The 20,775-nt window shown below is 42.0% G+C and overlaps 1 protein-coding gene across 1 annotated transcript; it reads left to right on the top strand.

Moving 5' to 3' along the window:
• Nucleotides 1-290: 290 nt before the first annotated feature.
• Nucleotides 291-12,535, top strand: TMEM192 (transmembrane protein 192). Its single transcript, XM_048509963.1, has 6 exons — nucleotides 291-413; nucleotides 2,897-3,040; nucleotides 3,641-3,905; nucleotides 6,028-6,162; nucleotides 9,034-9,136; nucleotides 10,610-12,535. Exons 1-6 carry the CDS (start codon nucleotides 357-359, stop codon nucleotides 10,731-10,733), a joined length of 828 nt encoding a protein of 275 aa, XP_048365920.1. The 5' UTR covers nucleotides 291-356; the 3' UTR covers nucleotides 10,734-12,535.
• The last annotated feature ends 8,240 nt before the right edge of the window (nucleotides 12,536-20,775 follow it).

Genomic DNA, 20,775 nt, shown 5'->3' on the forward strand with positions numbered 1-20,775 from the left:
CAAATGTGCACCTTTTTCTTCGTGCAGTTGACCCTCTTATTCCCGGTTCCCCATTTTCTGTTTCCACTGTTACTGTCCTTAGCCAAAGTTTTGCTGCCAATTAAGTCAGCAGCACCACGCGATGCACATCGAAGCTCCACCCCTTGTCTGTTTTTGATTCCCCGCCCACAATCGAGCAGAAGAAAGGAAGTCGGGCCTCTCGAGGCGGTCCTTAGGGCAAAGTCCTCCAATAGAGACGCAGGTAGGAGGTTTGGGCGGAAGTAGAGCCTGAGGCTGCAGGAGGTGGGGCGTTTGCTATAAACACAGCCTGGGTGGCGACGTGTGGGTCTCGAGACCGGAAGCAAGGGTGTTTGGCGATGGCGGGAGGCTCGGCTGCAGGCGGACGCCAGCAGTTGATGCGGGAGCTGGATAATGTGAGTGTGGGGAACGCTGTAAGGCCTGTTCCTGGCATGTGGTGCCCTTGCATGCAATGGTATGGTTGTGTCCAGTCTCCATGGGAGCAGTTGACTGGGAAAGGGTGTTGGCGGTATTTTTAGAGACATTGTTGGACGACCTGTGCTGGAAACATGGATGCTATTTGCCTTGGAGGTCCCGCTCTGGACCACAGTCGTTCTGATGACTGTGAGAAACCGTGAAACATTCGTAATTATTAGTCAACATTACTTGAAATGCTTTTGCTTTCTCCCTGCCTTTGGAAGTAATAAGTCATGTTGAAGAGGGAGCAAGCTTGTCGAGAGACTAGATAAGGGGTAAAGGATTCCAGGTGCAGGAAAAGAGATCCCACCCACACCTTAGGAACAACTTCCTGACAGTAAGGGCTGTTCGACAGTGGAATACGCTGCCTCGGTGTGGTGGAGTCTCCTTCTTTGGAGGTTTTTAAACAGGCTGGACGGTCATGTATCAAGAGTGCTTTAGATTGTGTATTCTTGCATGGTAGGGGGTTGGGCTGGATGGCCTTGTGGTGTCTCTTCTGAAGTTATGATTCTAAGACCTTTAGGGCTGGCAAAGCATCCTTCTGTTACAGCTCCTGTTGTTGCATGGAACTTGAAAGCTTGCATGCTGTGTTGTGATTCTGGTTAATCCTTTGTGAGGTTTGCCTTGGTTTTTAAAATGTTTTTCAGTGTATCAATACAGCTATCTCTGTTCTTCTTCAGCATACCTGGAAATGCTCCATCACGAACTTATTACACTTTTTTTCAGCTAGGCCACTGTAATGGAGTTGTGGAATCCTTTTGGTTTGCACAGCCTTGTCTGTTTTCTGCTTCAGGTAAAGCCTGGTGGACGTGGCTTCTACTGGCAATGCAAAGGCATGTTTCTTTTGTAGTCTAATCATGTGATGAGGTTCCCATCAGATGTACTGAACTTTTGTTCAAGTATGTTAAAAAAGACTTCTGTGAGGTGTGTGCTGTTCAGTGGTAGAGAATTAGTTGTATATACAGAAGGTTCCAGGCTCAGTCCTTGGTATCTCCAGTTAGAAATCTTAACTAACAGGTTATGTGAAAGACCACAACGTGAGAACCTGGAGAATTGCTGCCAGACAGAGTAAATAATGCTGTCCTAGCTATACCAGTGCTCTGGTTAGGTATAAGGCAGCTTCATGTATGTGGTGAACTGGTTTTTAAATGGAATAAATTGTGAGTCTTCCTCTGTAATGAGAGATGGCTACTGTGTAGGGTATGGGGAGCTTCTGAATGACTGACATTTTGTGGTACCTGTATATACAACAACTGAGTTAACAAGGATTTAGAACTGTCAGAAGAAGAATTTTACAAAACTAAGCTGTAAACTTGACTTTATTGTAAGTTTGAGTTTTGAGGTTATGTGTTTCTGCAGCTTTAGCTTGTCTTTAAGTGTATAGTACTTTGTGAGCAGACTTGTTAGGGAATATTTTCATGTCAAAGCTGAGTATTATTAACTTGTATTTTAAAAAGATATATTGTAGCCTTTATGTGCAGTGCTGAAATAGGTTGCTTTCCCAAGTAAGATAAACAGTATCTGTCTGTTCTGGTGACCCAGAGGTCTAAGTAAATGCCATAAAAGTTTAGACGGTGCCTTCTAGTCTCTGGCTATTCTAGGGCTGGATTAGACAGCATGCCTTTCCAGTTCTTTTCTGCTGCAGTTGAATTAATCAGCGACTGACTCTGATAAGAATTCTATGGAATGATGTGTTTAGATAAGGTAGATGTCTTAAAAATCTATGATGGAGATAAGAGTTCTGGTTTTGTTAAAAGTGGGTTGCTGTTAAAATTTAAATAGAATTATTTGTAACACTTTGCGGGCTTCAAACATTGTCTTGTTTAGTTACACCCAAATTCATTTAAAAAGCAAAGACAGAACTTGCTGAAATGCGCATAGCTAGGCAGATATAGGCATTGCTGGTCCGCCACCACAATCTTCACTATCAGTTAACTCTTTTTTTTCTGTCTAGTCACAGCTAACTTATAGTGACATCATGGAGTTTTCAAGGCAAGAGATGTTATTTCCTGCCTCTGCACAGCTATCCTGGACTTCCTTGGTGGTCTCCTATCCAAATACTTTCCACAGCTGACACTTCTTAGCTTCTGACATCCAGTAAGATTAGACTATCTTGGCCCACTTGGGTCAGGGCCCAGGTAACGCTGCCATGGCCTTACTTACTTTGCTTACTGTCAACTCCCAGTGCATTCAGTTCACATGACTTTTAGTACAGTGCTGTGCAATGTTAAGCCACTTCAAGCCATGAGTAATTCTGTACAGGATGATAATGTAAATCTTTAAAATTGGCTTGTTAATTTTATTTTTGCAAAGCAGTAACACATAAGTAAACTGTAGTCAGTTCAGAGATTTCATTTTTCCTTCCTAAAGTGAAGATTCTTTGTTAACTGCATGAAATAATATGTTGCTAAATTTATTTCAGGGGTCTCTGGAGATAACACAGAGCATGGAGGATGACCCCCTACTTGAAGTCCCACTTCCACCTCATGCATTGCATTCTTGGCTGCGTCCGAAGTTCTATGCTATACCTACAGTTTGCTTTGCCAATGTTTTGTTGCTGGTACATGTAAGTTGTTACAATATTATTGGATAGGTGTGACTTGGTGTTTTGTCAATCCCTTGGATAATTTGTCTTGAGTATGCTTGTCTCAAGTGACCTTTGACCATCAAATCTTCTCTCTGTGTAACAATACTACATATTAGTAAAACACCTAAACACTAGCCATGCCTTCACCCTTGGGATGGATCCATCCAGCTTTTCCTATGTTATAAAAAGGCAGACTACTCAAGAAGTCTGAGCCAGGGATCATGGAACTTGCATGGATTGGGGTAACTATATGGAATGAAATTGGGCGAAAAAATTGTTCTGTTCTTTGGCACAATGAATTGGAACAATATTCGAGTAGAATTGGTTTATTTGCAGGCGTATGACTGCATAGGTGTACCTCATGTTTACTTCTAATGGATTTAAGACTACCTGTTTAAACTGTAGCAGTGGAGGACCTAACACTTAAGAGCAGTGCAACTGAAATGAATTGATAAAGATGGATCATGGTTTCGTAAGACTACTTGAATAAAACTGGATTTAATTTGGAAGGGTATTGGGTGAACTAAAGTGTTTAGGCCAGGCATTAAAATCCTGATGCTTTGGGTTTTTCTTTCCTAGGTTGCCTTTGTTATTCTGGCTTTTTTAGCAGGTATGTTTTGTTCTTATCCTGATGCAAGTGCAGATATGTGTCCTAAACGCTACACAAATCCTCTTAAGGTGCAAACTGCTATAATAATTGCCAAGGTAATTCTCTGGCTTCTACATGTGATCCTTGAATTATATGTCCACTACCATCACAGTAAGGCCAGGGGCAGAGGCTATCTCTTAATCTACCGGATGACAAGGCATCTGAAGAGGCTTCCCCTGCTAATTCAGTCTGCAGGTGAGCCTGAATTTATCACCCCTTTTCATGTGCTGGCTGTTAAAATATGACTTGACTGACATATGCAGTGTAAGATGTTAAGCTAGAGTTATGCTGTGGTGTTTTAGTATGACTTCTTCTAGGCCAGTGGTGGCGAACCTATGGCACGGGTGCCAGAGGTGGCACTCAGAGCCCTCTCTGCGGGCACGCACAGACAGAGTTCGTCATGTGAAGGGGAAATTGCCCCCCCCCATCTAGACTGCCCTTGATGTTTGTGCTCCTCAGCGAGCAGGGAGGACTCAGCTGGCAGGCCTGGTGTCTGTGCTCCAGGTGGCTGCTACCCGGGGGGGGGGGTGTGTGCAGAGGCAGTAGAGATGCTAGAGAGGCTCAAAGCGGTGCATGTGGGACTTGCTGGAGGCTACAGCAGGCTGGCCCCTGCTCGAGGGGGTTATTCAGGTTAAATTGCCGCATTGGCACTTTGCGATAAATAAGTGGGTTTTGGGTTGCAATTTGGGCACTCGGTCTCAAAAAGGTTTGCCGTCACTGTTCTAGGCTGTCTCCTTTTTCTTAGACCTCTCTGGCTTGTCCTGATTTCTAAAGTTGTACAGTGGAACCTCTGTAATCGCCGCCTTCGGTTTATGCCGGTTTCGGAGTTTGTTGGTTGCTCCTGGCCATTTTTCTTCCTTGGCTGTTGCTGGGCACTTTGGTGTTCGCCTACGCTGTTTGCACAAATTTGCTGTGCCGTTTACGTAGCGCATGCGCAAATGGCGTAGACTTGGTTTATGCTGGTTTCGGAGTTCGCCGAGCACTGCGACGGATTACCGGCAATTACCGAGGTTCCACTGTACTAGTCATGCATGGAATACCCTCTGTTTCCATCATAAACTGTAACTAATTAACAATCAAACTTTGACAATCAAAACATTCACTGCAAAAAATATTTACATCTAAAAATCTTTGAAGTATTACAAAACTGATAAAACTGATCCGGGGGAGGGCGGTTTATAAATATAATTAATAATAATAATAATCAGATGATCATCCTTTCATTGATCTGAATGACAAAGTACTTAAGAATTAACTATCAGTTTAATTTGGACCAGTGGTAATATGGAAGAAGCCACATTCTGTAATCTCCTTACTGTCTGCAAACAAAAGTTTATTTTTGCAGGCTAATTCTACATAGGTTATAAATCACTATTAAGAAGTAGCCACTAGGTAGAGCTCTGGAGATGAGGAAAGATGTTGGTTTCAAAGTAGGGCTCATAGCTAGATACTCTTGATTATCTGAAGTTGCAAGAAAAGCCTTCTCTAAAGTAATTCTTAATTATTCAGATGTGTGAAGCAGTTGACAAACTTTCAGACACTATTGCAAAGTAGATATGTATTGGGCTTTTAAATAATGTTTGAGCTCTTGATAGGACAAGATCAGATTTGCGTAGAATTTAGGAAAGAACATGAAACAATATTGCTTAAGCTGTGTACTAGCATCTTATTCTGGTCATTCATTCCTTTCCAGAGCAGTGAAATACAGATTAAAGCTTTGCAATTTAACATTCCTAGTTACTGATCTTTGTAATTCCAAGTATAAGCTAAGGAAAAGTTGGGGAAAATTGAGATCTAATGGGGAAATTCAGAGTATCACAAACTAGTGTGTAGATCTGTACATTTAGGTAATCACTCAACAAAGTATGCTGATTGTTTGTACAAACAAATACACAGTTGCTCATGATGCAGTTATAAGTTGCTTTTAAATTTAACATATAATGTCAGATTTCCAGAAAAAAATACAGAGGCCATGCCAATTAGTAGGATCCATTACTACATTCATGACTGTTAAAAATTGCAGTCTAATAGCTTCTCAGACTATTTGCAATGGTAGCAGTTATGTGTTCAGAGAAGGTGTAGAATCCCACTTTTTCCATCTGTCCTGCAAAGACTGTGATATCTCTACCCAAATTAATAGGCTGCACATGCAGTGTTTTAGTTAATGGGAACATGTGCAGCTTGTACACCAGTTTATTCCGCAACTAGATGTGACACAATTCAAAGTCACTGCTTTTCTATGTGTAAATATGTGAATACATAATACATTTAGCCAAATGGTTTGTTTGTAATACATCTTGTCCCTTTCCTCCTGTAGGTAATGGTGCTTTACTTCTGATACTGTCTGTGCAACATTCTTTTCCTGATCACAATAAATTATACCTTTGCTTCATCTTGGCCATCTTGAGTGTGGAGCTGATTTGTTCATTGATATGCCTGGTTATCTACACAGGTGAGAACTTGGGGCATGGCCTTGCTTTTTAAAATGACATTATTCATTTGCTTTCCAAAGCAAATTACTAAGCTAAGTTTCTTACATTTCTGCAGCTAAGTTTCTTACTTTTCAAATATCCCATCAGTAATTTACTTAGCTGTGCCTTGCACTAATGAAATTTCAATACTATGGAGTAAATTTAAACTTTATTGAAAATCAGTGGACAACTGCTCTGTAGAGAAAGTTATGGGTATGCTATAGCTTGTTATTTTGCAAAATAATTTTGATAGCCCTTTGTAAATACATTTTACACCTGATAGAAAGTAGCTGCCTAACAGTAAGCTGTAAAGTACCCATGCACTGACATGAAAGCTGCTTAGCAGTTTTCCCATTTTCTTTGTATAGATAATTCCTTCAAAGGTTAGGGTCTACACATGAGGGTTCATACTTGATCTGGGCCTGTTTTTGGACATTGCCAGTTTGGAGAGCAAGCCTGGTATAGTGGTTAGAATGTTAGCCTAGAGTATGAGAGAGATTTTGAATCCCTACTCTGCCATGAAAGCTTGCTGAGTGATCTTGGGCCAGTCATACATTTTAAATCATAAAAATTTTCACAGGATTGTTGTGCAGACGGAACAAAACAGTGTAAGCCAGTTTAGGTCCTGATTGTGAACAAGGATGGGATATATATTGAGTAAACAAAATGCTAGGTGAATCAGCAGATGTAAAATCTTTTACACATATTTAAATGAAGGATTATACATCTGGTTTGATACCTGGTAACTGAATCTCGCTTAACTTCTGTTGGTTAGTTTATGAATAGCATATACATATTTTAATCGGTTTTCAAAACAGTTCTTTCCCCGACCACTTTTCCGTTGTCACAAACTTACTAATCTTTAAGATGCTCTGGTCCTAGTCTGGATTTCTCTTAATTTGTTGGTGTATTGCCTAGTCCTTAAACCTGTTGACTGTCTGGTGAAGCACCTTTCTGTAGCATCATGTTAAGTTAAAGACAGATCTTCCAGTACCACCCACCTACCAAACTTCTGTTGAAATTGTCCTTTTGATTCTGTTAAGACACCTGTTTGTCTTCAGTGCCTTTGACTGCATGTACCGAGGTAATCTGATCAGCCTGATAACGGAATCTGAGATGGATGATGACTTCTGTGAGCCATTCTTGTCTGAGTACTTTACTGCTTGCTGACACAACTGCCTCAGCTATTCCTCTGATCAGTCATGCAAACTGCTTGCACGCAGCAGGTGGTCTAGTGAGGCAATTCTAGAAGGGATTGGAAGAAACCTATTCACAAGGAGATCCTGACTGAGTAAATGAGAATGAAGCATTGTGTTGAATAGCACAACTTCTTAACATGAACCTGGACTCAGATCTGTACTGCTGTCTAAGTTTTGTGAAACCACATTAGTCTGATGAGCAGCATTACTATTTTAAACAGTCTCAACATGAGTCCTACACGGAGAGATTGTTGAGATCAGAACTGGCCTAAAGGAATAACCAATATTTCTGATCTGTACTGTTTTGGGTTCCTATAGTAACAGTCACTTTTTGCGATGATAATTATGTTGTGCCCTTTTTCTTGCACATTCAAAGGACATTGCTATCAGCCCCAGCTTAAGTGAAAACAGAGTATTATAGCTCCTGAGGTGCATACTCTTCATCTCCATCTCAATGTAACAAACCATTTAATGCTTTGACTTTGGTTGGCCTAGACCAGGGGTCGGGAACCTTTTAGACTCAAAAGAATATTTGAAGACTGCATTTTCGGAAAAGAAATTCATGGAGCCATGGGGAGCTCTGTGGAAGGCGGAGGGAAGCGAGCCGCTTTCTTCTGGAAGCGGTGCAGAGAGCCTGCCGGGCAGGTTTCACTTTCACCTGCCGGACAGCTGTTGCGGCTGCTGCTTCTGCTCCCCCTCCTTCTCCTTGCTCCTTCCCTCCCTTCGCCAGCCTTGGCCGGTGTTTCGACTTCTGATAGCGAAACCCATCAAAATCCCTCGTTGCCAACTCCAGGGCTACAGGCAGGATTCTGAACTGTGTCGATTTTTTTGGGTGAGCGGCTGGCGGGTGCTGGCTTTTTTCTCTTCCGGCCCCTGGAAAAAAATATCTTCATCCATCTGAGCAATCGAATCCCAATAAGTGCTGCGAGGATTTCCTATCAGCGGTGGAAAGAAGGCGGCGGTGGCGGAGCCGCTTTTCTCTTCCACCGACGGTGGCGTGAGCCTTTCTTCTCTCTGAAGGCGGCAGCGGGCAGCTTTTTTTTCTCTTGAAGTGGAGCCGCTTTCTTCTCTCTGGGGGGGGGGGTGGTGGTGGTGGCGGCCTTTCTTCTCTGGGGGGGGGGGGTGGCGGAAGCGGAGCCGCTTTCTTCTCTGGGGGGGGCAGCGGTGGCACGGATGCCGCTTTCTTCTGGAAGCGGCCGTGAGCAGCTTTCTTCTCTCGGTCGGGGCGGCAGCGGCAGTCTCTGCCAGCGGGGAAGAGTGAAATCCCACGCTGCCCAGGAAGGGGCGTGGAGCCGCACCACAGGCTCTAAAGAGCCGTTTGCGGCTCGCGAGCCGCAGGTTCCCGACCCCTGGCCTAGACTGTGTTGACTGAAGGTATGTGCCACCAGAGCATTTTGTGCTAGTTCTACTTAAAATGTCAAGTGAATCCCAAAAAAACGTTCATCCATTTGACTGGGATAAATTCAATTTAAGGAGCACAGTACTGGCATTCCTTCCCCCTGCCCCAATGCTTCATGCTTCAACTTTGATCAGCTACACCTGGCTCATAAAAGGTTATCTGTAGAATAGAACTGAAATCATTTGTTCAAAGTTTTAATGTGTGTGCTGATATCAGACTATTCCTAAATAGTTTTTTTCTTTTTTGAATTACAGTAAAAGTGAGCAACTTTAACCGGGCAAAACCCAGACCTGACATCATAGAAGAAGAAAGGATGTATGCATATTCTAATCGTATTACCTCAGAAGTTGGATTCAGGTAACATCTACTATTCATGCTTCAGTCATACCTCATGTGTGGGGATCTAGGATCACTGGATGTAAACTATGGTTCTACAGTTATTAATGAATAGCAGTATATTTCAGTGGTTCTTCATTGTTTAAGCATTGTCAAAGTTAATGATTTATTAGGCATATTTGAGCTACAGTTGATATCTTCTATGGCTTGACTGTATAAACTTCATGGGTTCAGCTGTGGCTTCTGAATTTGAACTACTTATGTCAGGGATGTCAAACATGTGGCCCAGGGACTAGATATGGTCTCTTCAAAGGACTTAATAAACTCGCAATCCAGCTGGGGCTCTTCTTTCTAATCTGGCCTGGTGAAGGCTCATCAGTTGAGGTAGGTCCCCACCCCCCCGTGCTGATCTGTGTTGGTGAGCCTGCTGGGGGCTTGCCAATCCCACCGGCCTGGCCTAACCAAGTCAAATTTATATTTTATCCATCCCGTGTAACAAATGAATTCAACACCACTGGTTTATGTAATGCTGTATTGTCATTTTAACCACTGTCTCAAGTGAGCTAGGCTTCTGTCCTGTCCTTTACATCTGGAAAACTGTTTATGCCATATTGGTATGGAACACAGATCTTGCAGTGTCACAACAGTCTTTGATCAAATGCTGAAGAACATTCACATCTGGAAGAATGCTTAATCCTTTACTGATTGGCAACCCTTGAGCGGATACTGTTTCCTACTTTATCTTTAAACACAAAAGGTACCTTTCTGGGAGCTGGTGATGAGCTTTTCTTAATCAGCCATCTATTATACAATGCTTACATCACAGACTGAAGCATAAAGTGTTTGCTTCTTTTATTGGTGCTTTCCCATTTTGGAATTTAGCTGTACCATACTGTAGGACTGCTACCTATGTAGGATGGAAATAACTGAGGTTGAAAAGCCATGCTTACATCCCATGACTTCATGGATGTGCTCACTGAGAGAGGATGATCAGTAAATACCTCTTACCTAGAGCTCTACATGTACCAGTTTAATAGATCTTGGAGTGTCCTTTTAACATTTTGGCACAATATCAACTTCTGAAGTACACATTGATAGGATTGAATCTGGGTTCAGCTCTTTGGAAAATCAACTTGCTAGGTCCTGTCATATGGAAATAATCTGAGATGACTGTTCAGGGGCACAAGGACCCATACTCTGCAGAGTTGTGCATATGAACTTGTATCTATGCAGTTATCCAAGGCAGGCTTTTTGATGATGTGAAAATCCCCACTTATGTATTGTGCACCAAGACGAACTGTCTAAAATTTACCATAATCTACCTTCATACCCATGTTTGTTGAAAGATAGAACTCATGAAGATACAGGAGTAGATGCAAAAGAAAAAGTGCTAGAATATAGGTAAAAGAGTTAGAAGACACACAGTGACTAACTCCCTCTAACTTGGTTTGGTAAAAGAAGCCTCTAACTTGGTTTGAATTTTCTACCATCCAGGGAAACATCAGTGTTGGAAGAAATAGTTGAAAAACAAGGAGACGTGATTGAATATCTTCAGAGGCACAATGCCCTTCTCAGCAAGAGACTGCTGGCATTAACATCCCAACAGGCCAGAAGTTAGTGGTGTCCAGAAACCATTTGAGAATATCATGAGAATTGCAGGACCAACAGACACTGGAAGAGAAGAGAAAATGCTTTGTATGCAAGCTGATCAGTAGCATTCCAGGTTCTTCATACCAGCTGGAGATATTCTGGCTTGGTGCTAAAACTTCTAGGTGCTGACATGTATTTTGAAAATTTTCTTCAAATTCCTGCAGTACATAAAACTATTATTATCTGGTGGGAAGCAATTCTAATTCAAACTGCCAAAGATCTTCATGGGGGTTTGGGATTCAGTGTTTTATTAAATAAATTTGTCAAACCTCTTCACTTCTATAGTGTAAATACAGTGCTCAGTTTTTGTGCATTTGTATAGTAATCAGTAGGTCATCGTGTAAATGTTTTGAAAGGGAATAAGGATGATAAAAGTGTCTCTGCTGAAACTGGTGCATCTGAAGACACACAGTGACTAACTCCCTTAGGAGACCCTGCTGGGAAGTGACCCAATACTCTTGTGGCAGTGTTGCCATTGAAACTGTGCTGACCTGGTGAAATTCTATTAGTATGTGTATTGGTTTACAGGCAGGTGATCCAAAAGAGAAGAGTCTACACACAAGTGAGATGGAGCAGAGGAAGTAAAGTTTGTGTCCAGTCCAAAATGTGCTGTGTAAGTAAGACATCAGTTAAGGGTAGCATGTATCACAGGCTACACAGAAACGGTATTGATAATTTGAAAAGTTATTTATTATTCCTTTGTTCGTATGATGTGCTGAGTAACTGCATCTCAATGAGGAAATAGTGGCATTTGGAATATTTGAACATTTGACACATCCAGCTGATTATCTCAACTGCCTCGTTATCCTTCTGTGTGTCTGCTAAGCAGGGGATAACTAAGCATAATTAATAGAAGGTATCAATGCATATTTAACCTGCATACCAACCAGTATACAAATGCTTGTACCTTCTGTTGGTGACTTAGTATGGAAATTCCAAGAGATATTTCATATTATGTAGACGGTGGTTTAAATAGCTTTAAATGCTAAAACAAAGCCATGAGATATATCCTGTACTTAAGATACACATACATGCCTTTCAGTTTACTGCATATTTGATTTGTACAGAACTTTGGAGATCAAGCAATTTAAGTGCTTCAGTTCTGGTACAATTAAATTTCACTACATGCAGTGTGATACCCTGCAATTGTTGCTGCTACTGTTTTTAATTTATGATGATACCCATTGATTGTCAGTTCTTAAGATGTCTTAAGATTTTTATCCCAAAGCCAAGTGGTTCATAATCAAGGAATGTACAGCTGTTTATTAGCCTTGAATGTCTAATCTCTGGATCTATGAACTCAGCAGAAGTTGCTCTGGGACATGTCCTGCTCTTTAGTTTGCCATCAAGTTATTAGTTGTCAGTCTGTGCTGTATCTTTGGCTGCCAAGACTTGTCTGTAAACCCTATGCAGTATTTCTGTAGGAAGATTAAGATGGTTTTCCGATTAATATGAACTGTGGTGATCTTTAAGAAGAACAAAGGCATGCTACCCTGTTACACTTGATCTGTACTGACTATTAATGTACTGTTTCTCATTGAGCAATGTGTTTTGCTTTGTTCAAAGGAAGAACAAGCAAATTGGAACTGACTGCTTCTAACATGCCTGTTACTTTTTAGCATTGTGTTGAACACAGCCAGGATTTTATAGGGAAGATGAACCAATGTGGATAACTTTATTTTTAAAGCTCAGGTTTTGATGTGATTTGTGTGAAACTTGTTCTTTACATTTTGTAATAAAAGCAGAGAAATAATAAATTCAGTAATATGATACCCTGCTCAGTTGTACTTATTGTTTGAGGCATTGCTTCTGAAGCACAGAAGTTTTTAAACTGTTGTAATTCTGAGCATTGATATTACGGTTCAACAGAATAACTTTCTTCTAAATTAGCAGCATTGTTAGAAAGCGAGCATCCACTTGAAAACTTTTTCCATGTGGTACTCAGTATCTCCATAGCTGTAGACAGATTTAACATGACCAAGTTATCTGTGTACACACCTAGGGAAAATGAGGTAGCTGCTATGTTAATTATCTGAGTTATTATCCAATTAAGTATTAAATGGAACTCTGGTAATCAATGCAATAATTGCTAGCATTACACAAATCATCTATCTAGATTTTTAGTATATAGCCACACTTTACTTTCTGACACGTCCAATTATGATGAACCCAACTGCTTTTAGAAATCAGACTTTGAAACTTGGTTTTGGTTTTAGAAATGTCATATCATCATCTTCCCAAAAGCAGAACCCTTATTTCTGAATTACTTGTGTAGTTGCTTGAAAATGTGAGATTCCTTTAGCAGAATGTTGCTGTCTTACCCTCAATTGTGTGATGCCTTATTAGAATCAGCATTGGCAAACTTACAGGTTTGTACACAAGGAATCAAAATTTCTCTCCTGGAGAACCTCTGGATGTCTTTCTCCAGGCTGAACACTCTTGAAAAAAAGGAGCACGGACCTGAACCAGAGTCTTTCCAGTCTGGGCTAAACAGGGGAATTGGATCTGTGACAATCCTTTGCAAGTTGCTATTTTGTTGGCCTGTTGGGAAGATCTGTCTCTGGAACTTTGTGTATCCCCTGCCCTGCTGCTGCCAACGTGCCACAACTGAAAGTGCATTATGCCTAAAATAGGGAGGATAACCCCAAATGTCAGTGATTTTTACTACTACTTTTCCACAACAGCAGTTGCCTATAGAATGAGAAGGTTGGGTAGTTCCCCCTCATTTTTGTTCCTTAACATTCAAAAAACCACTCCTGTTTAAAACAATGATGAGTAGGCCACAAAAATGCATTTATTGCATGCACTACATTTTAACTTACATTTTTCATATGACCCTATAGGTGAGGGATCCAAAACAACTTACACTATTGTTCTCTGATTTATTTTCACAACAATGTTCCGAGGTAAGACAGTGACTGGCTCAAGCTTCCCTTGTAAGGTTCCATGGAAGGGTTTGGCTTTGAACATGGGTACTGACTTCTGAGCGTCTGCAAGGCTCAGCATAACATAAATGACTTGTCTAGTGGAAAGCTGAGGAGGAGGATGTGGGCTTCCCCCCCCCCCCCTGTTGTCTTGACCGTCCTTGTAATGCCCTCAGAGGAAATATCACAAGCAAGTGGACACTCTATCACTCAGAAAAAGGAGGTTTGCAGAAAAGCTGAATGAATTCTTTGCATCTGTCTTCACCCAAGAGGAGGTGAGGAAAATTCCTGCACCTGAACCAAGCTTCTTAGGAGGCGAATCCGAGGAACTAACGAAGATAGTGGTAGACAAGGAAGAAGTTCTGGCAGCCATTGATAAACTAAATGCTACCAAATCCCCTGGCCCAGGTTGCATTCACCCAAGCGTTCTTAAAGAGCTCAAGCATGAAATTGCTGATGTTCTCACTTAAATATGCAACTTATCCTTGAAATCAGGCTCCATCCCTGAAGACTGGAAGATGGCCAATGTCACACCAATCTTTAAGAAAGGATCTAGGGGGGACCCGGGAAATTACAGGCCAGTCAGTTTGACATCTGTTCCTGGTAAATTAGTAGAATCTGTCATTAAAGATAAAATTATAAAACATGTACAAAAGCAAAACCTGCTGAGAAAGAGTCAGCATGGCTTTTGCAGAGGCAAATCCTGTCTTACAAACTTACTAGAGTTCTTTGAGGATGTAAATAGGCATGTGGATAAGGGGGAACCAGTGGACATTGTCTACTTGGATTTCCAAAAGGCTTTTGACAAAGTTCCTCACCAGAGACTATTGAGAAAACTCAACAATGAAGGAATAAGAGGGGAAGTCCTCCTATGGATTAAAAACTGGTTGAGAAACAGGAAGCAAAGAGTGGGTGTAAATGGGAAATTCTCACAATGGAGATGTAGGGAGTGGGGTCCCCCAAGGATCCGTATTGGGACCAGTGCTCTTTAACCTATTCATAAATGACCTGGAAGTAGGGGTGGGTAGCGTGGTGGCCAAGTTTGCAGATGATACCAAATTATGTAGGGTGGTGAGAACCACAAAGGATTGCGAGGAGCTCCAAGCGGACCTTGATAAATTAGGTGAGTGGGCTAAAGAAATGGCAAATGCCACAGTTCAATGTAGCAAAATGCAAGAGTGGTGAGAGAAGTGCACATAGGGGGCAAAAAATCCAAACTTCACATACCTACAGCTACAGGGGGTCAGGTGCTTGCTATCAGTCACAGACCAGGAAGAGGGATTTAAGTCTTAATGGTGATAGTTCCATGGGAGATGTCAACTCAATGTATAGCAGCTGTGAAAAAGGCAAGAACTCTCTATGCTGGGGATAAATCAGGAAAGGAATTGATAATAAAAGAACTGCACCAAGATTGCTCACATTGCCCTTATATAAATGTCGTTGTCCACACCGCTTGGAATAGCCCTTCGGAGATCGGGCAGATTATATATAATTAAGAGAATAAATAAATAAATAAATAAAATAAAATAAATAAAGGCTGTAGATGCAGACCACACTTGGAAGTACTGTGTTCAGTTCTGAGGTCACCCACATCTCAAAAAGAAGGATATTGAAGAGATTAGAAGAAGAAAGAGATGCAAGAGAAGGGAACTAACTGTGAGGGATGATTGAGGGACTGGAGCACCTTCCTTATGAGGAGAAAGGAGCTGCAGCGTTTGGGATCTCTTTAGTTTGGAGAGGAGGCGTCTGAGGGGGGGGATATGATTTAGAAGTCCTGTAAAATTATGCATGGGGTAGAAAATGTTGACAGAGAAGAAATTTTTCTCTCTTTCTCACAATACTAGAACCAGGGGGCATTCATTTAGAAAATGCTGGGGGAAGAATTTAGAACCTAATAGAAAGGAAACACTTCTTCCATGCAACGTGTGATTGGTGTTTGGAATATGCTGCACCACAGGAGGAGGTGGTGATGGCCACCTAACCTGGACTTCAGCTTTAAAAGAGGGCTTGGACAGGATTTATGGAGGAGAAGTCAGATTTATGGCTACCAATCTTGATCCTCTTTGATCTGGGATTGCAAGTATAGCCTTGGCACAGTCCAAAAGGGTGCTTTCCGGGAGCAACAGCCGCAGAAGGCCATTGCTTTCACATCCTACATGTGAACTCCCAAAGGCACCTGGTGGGCCACTGCGAGTAGCAGAGAGCTGGACTAGATGGACTCTGGTCTGATCCAGCTGGCTTGTTCTTATGTTCTTCTTATGTTCTTATGAGGTTACCAAATTTTTCTGGCCTCCCACAGCCAACAAGAAAGTTTGACTCTGCTTGAACATTTGAGCAAGTAATAGTGTGCAGGACTACTGCAGTTGAAAACATTTAAACTTGCATTTTTAAAGCATTAGAGATGCATTATAGAAGAGGCAAAGGGGGAGTCTTCAGAGCTACTGGCCCCAGATGTTCATGAACCTACAGTTCCCATCCAAGCCTGCCACTTGCCCATGCCTGGCCGGGGGGGCTGATAGGAATTATGAGTCCATGAACATCTGGGAGAACCATATGGATTACCTGAACCTAATAAAGAAACTGAAAGATACCAAAGTGTCTCTGTTCAGTCTCTGCTTTGGTAGTTTGTGAACTTTGGCACTTAATACTTGATGGCTGATAAGCTAAGAATCAATACTCATATATAAGCAAAAGGGATTTGAACCATGATGAATAGCATTTTGCCCAGATGATTATTTCTATTTCTAATGCACATGCAGAGACATTTGTAGTGGAATTTTGATTGGGGATGTTTAGTTAGGCTTATGGTGCGAGGAAGGGGAGGCACACCAATGAGGCCATGAAGCATCACTCTCATGTTTGGAATATGAAAATGAAGTTCTGCAGCTGGTCTTTCCTGGTATTTGTAATTAAGCAGACAGCAGTGCTTTGACTGTCCTGTATAGTTGTTCCAGTTTAACAGTTGAAATCAGTGGCCTGAAATTAAAGAAATTGCATAGAATTTATTTGTAAATGTGTTGGAGGCAGCCTTCAAGACTGCCATAAAACCAATAGTTAGTGAAATGAAATCATATTGTGATTTGAAAGACAGTTGGTATGAGACTACCCTTATTTCCTAGAATATGGCTTATCAGTCTGCTCATGCAAAAATCTCATGCAAAGATCTAAGGGTCATTAATGAGGTGAGTTTTAGCATGGGTTTTTCCGGGCTGTGTGGCCGTGGTCTGGTAGATCTACCAGACCATGGCCACACAGCCTGGAAAACACAACAACCAGTTGTATACGACCGTGAAAGCCTTCGACAATACATTGTCATTGATGTGGTTCGCAAATATAGCCAAAAACTGATGGTTCAGTCAGGGGTCTTTTCAGTGGCTCTCAAGCCTTTAGAGCAGGGGTAGGGAACCTGTGGCTCGAGAGCCGCATGCGGCTCTTCTGCCCTTGCACTGCGGCTCCACGAGCCGAGCCGCTGGCTTCATCCTTGCCCGCCCTGCATCAATTGCTGTAGCCAGCTGGGCCACGCCGCGGGCTTCCCCTCTCGCCCGCCCTGTTGGAGCGGGGTGCGTGGCTTTCCCGAGAGCAAGCCCGGCTGAGGAATCAGAGGCAGCTGGCTTCATCGCTTGCCTGCCCTGCAGGAGGCCAAGCAGGCCAGGAGTGCACCAGTTGCCCCATGACGGCCCGGCTGGAGCAGCGGCCACCTGGGTTTCCACCTCCTACGCAGCCGCCTTGTTGGCGAGGGAGGCGGGGCAGCACTCCCTGATGGCCGGCAAGGCCGAGACGCTGGCCCCATCCTTGCCCGCCCTACAGGCAGCACTTCTCAGAATGAGTGGAGTAAAAGGTTAAAAAAAACCCCAATATATACAGTGTTCTCTTTATTTTAAATGTCAAAAATTATTTGCGCCTCCAAGTGTTTTCTTTTCCCGTGGAAAACGGGTCCAAATGGCTCTTTGAGTGTTAAAGGTTCCCTACCCCTGCTTTAGAGTCAAGGCAAACTGTAGAAGTGAAAGGAATTTTCCCATTCTGCCATTAATTTGCTGCATAGTTTTCTGAATGTCTGAATATTAAAATGTATGCTGGTACCTGTGAAAGGTTAATTTGAAGGTGCAGTTCTGACAGTAAAAAGAATGCAAAGAGTTAACCCTGAGCTCCACCTGGCTGGCTGGCTATGCTGCAGCTACCTATAAGGGCCAGAGGATGTGTGCTGGGGAGTCAGTCAGAGCCAGATTGAGAAAGGCAGAGTGCCAGAGAGATCTAAGGGTCTAAGAATATTATTTCAACAGGGGCTAGTTAGCCAAGTGTTGGTGAAGGACTGCAGAAGACCAGGATGTGAATGATACCCGAGTTTTAAGTCCAGAGGAAAACCTAATCACAGGGACATTACTAAAACCACATGAAGGGCTTGGTTATGGACTCTGCAGAGACAGCATCTAGATAGGAGACCAGAGAGTCTCTGAGGGTGTGTGTTGTATAATTGGCAGAATCGAGAGAGGATTTAGAGTCTGTGCCCAGTGTGATACTCTTTAGTGGAAAGGGTGGATGGTTTAAGTATTTGTTTGGGATCTATGTAGGAAGGTGTACTCCGAAGAAAGTAACTGAGCAAAAGAAGATTTATTTGAACAAAGTGAACATTCTATCTGTAACATCAAAAGTGAATAACCAAGAACTGTCTGTAACTACCAAGTTGTCCTGCCTAAGAAAAAGTAAATCTTAATAATCTCTGTGACATCTAATCTAGAAATCCTGTAAATAAACATTCCAGATTTTTTACTGTTAAAAAGCCTCACAAAGTCTCTTAGAGCACCTAAACCAGCCTGAAAGGTGAAGACAGATTTGGAGGGGAAAGTGAGATCTCACAGTGACAAATTTCCCTCAGAGGTAGCAGCGAGTGATAGCCTGACAGGATCAGTCTGAAGAACTTCTGTGTGTGTGTGTGAGAGAGTGGGGTGTGCCTGTGCCCTGCTGCTGAGCTTTGCTCTGAGCTACTGTCTCTCCCTCAGCAGCATATTAGGGTAAGGATCCTTAAAGTACCTTCATGTAAAATAGTATAAAAATGTAGAGTTCCACATAACCCATAGATAATGGGAAGATCATGCAACATGTTTATATTCAAGATAAGATGCGACTGGCCTATACAAAACTACCATTATTTTGCTTAGAGAATGGTGAACAATTTGTTAGTTGTGTTATGAGCTGGAAGGGTTCCCGTTCTGGTATATCTTTGTATGATCTTGTCTTGGTATGATCATGAACACAGTCTCAAGTGAGTCAGCAAGCCTAATGACGGTAGGGGTGCGTACCACTTTTTCTGGTATTTTTCAGATTTCAGATTGAATCTGAAAAATTCTGGAAAGGTCCAGTACACATACTGCTAAATTAAGGGGGTTTTTTTCCAGGCCATCCAATTTTTAAAAAAACTCCATTTTAAGGATATCTGGAGGGGCGGGTGCTGTTTTTCAACAGCAAAAGATTTGCAGCATAGATGGTGGTGACCCTCCTTAGAAGAGCCCCCAAGTTTGGGTCAGGAGGTACAATTTTATGGGCTTGCAAAGGGATTGTCCCCATCTATCCAATGGAGTTCTCAGTTGCTCCAATGGAAGATGGGGGTGCCTCCTTTGGGAGCACATAAAATTAGACCTGATCCTGGAAATGTGACACCCAAATCAGTTCTGAAAGGTAGAGAGATAAAGGCATTCTGTGAGGTAGAAAACAGAACTAAGGTTTAACTTTCTTATTTTTGTCCTTACTCTTACTGTAGGGTCAACTAGGCCTAGTTAAAACTGCAATGGATCTTGGAGAAGGAAACATGTTGCTAGAACTTACCTGGTAAGGTTGTCAATGATGAGGTACAAGCCATTTCTTGTATTTATCACTCCTGGGCTTAAGCAGTTAAGTAGTTTCTTTTGGTGTCTCAAAACAGTGTCTTGATCATATGTGAAAAGAGAATTTAACTAAAAAGTTTGTGGGGAAGAGCTTGTATGATTAAATGGTTTGATTTAGCAAAACAAATATGTAGATAGAACGTACTCAGGACTAATACACAGAGCCATAGTTCAAACTGGGGAGGAGTGACCCAAAGCAGGGTAATTAAAGACAAAAGCAATCAGGTAGGAGACAGGTATCACTAACCTAATCCCAAAATAATCCACCAAGCATAAAAGCATCATCACTGTGGGAACTGGTCAAGTGCTTCAGATGCATTTACAAAATGTATTCATAGGTTGCAAGAAGCATTGTTACCCCAGAAGACAGGCCACTCTCCCCTTTGTGTGGCCATGAAATATTAAACCCAACAGGGGAGCATTTTGAGTCCCAGTATGCAAATGGAAAACTTGCTTACTGGGCAAAACATTGACATTTTCCTTCCTAAGCCTAATATTTATTTTGGGCTGCACCTTGATGGAGATTGTCCCTTTGACCCCAGTTCTTCAAATACCTATAGATCTGTCCCATTCAAATAGGTCACTAGGTTACACAGTGAATAGTAGAGGAAACACATATAAAGCAGCAGAAACTAACCCTTTGCATAAAGAGTCTTTACTTTTAAAAACTGGGGGCTGAAGACAGTAGGTATGGTCTGCTGAAGATACTTTCCCACCTTTTAGAAGAGTGATGGGTGGGAAAAATGATCCTAAATCCAAAGGTATGTATGTCTGCAAAAGCATGAGTATTGCCACAAACTTTAGTTCAGGGTGAACCCTTGCAAGCACTCGTGAACCCTGCGGTTTCATTTTTTTCCTCCCTCTTGAATCCAACCCAAAGCATCCTTTAGATTTTGTCCCCAAAATCCAAGAAGCCATTCAGCACAGACAATATACTGGGGATCACTGATCTAGGCCTTTTTACATACTCAAATCACTGAAATAGACTGTGAACTGAATTATCTTCTACACGTTCCCTTCTAGTTCTGTGTGAACTGAGTATGTCATGTGAATTAATTTATTATTTAAAGCAAGCTCCTTTGTCCTATTTGAAACTCCTTTCTAAAGTTAATCTCACACAATCTGCTTGGCACAGCCTGCAGAGAAAAAAATCCTCTGCATGCTGCCTGCAAACACATGCCATTTTACAATAATAGTGTGTTCAAGA

Source organism: Sphaerodactylus townsendi, linkage group LG10 (genome assembly GCF_021028975.2).
Source record: "Sphaerodactylus townsendi isolate TG3544 linkage group LG10, MPM_Stown_v2.3, whole genome shotgun sequence".
Taxonomy (NCBI): domain Eukaryota; kingdom Metazoa; phylum Chordata; class Lepidosauria; order Squamata; family Sphaerodactylidae; genus Sphaerodactylus; species Sphaerodactylus townsendi.

Excerpts from the sequence above, each read along its gene's own strand:
- TMEM192 (XM_048509963.1), top strand. The coding sequence starts at position 357 with ATGGCGGGAGGCTCGGCTGCAGGCGGACGCCAGCAGTTGATGCGGGAG. Across the intron at positions 6,163-9,033 it reads ATGCCTGGTTATCTACACAG|TAAAAGTGAGCAACTTTAAC; the intron begins GTGAGAACTTGG and ends TTTGAATTACAG. Across the intron at positions 9,137-10,609 it reads ACCTCAGAAGTTGGATTCAG|GGAAACATCAGTGTTGGAAG; the intron begins GTAACATCTACT and ends TCTACCATCCAG.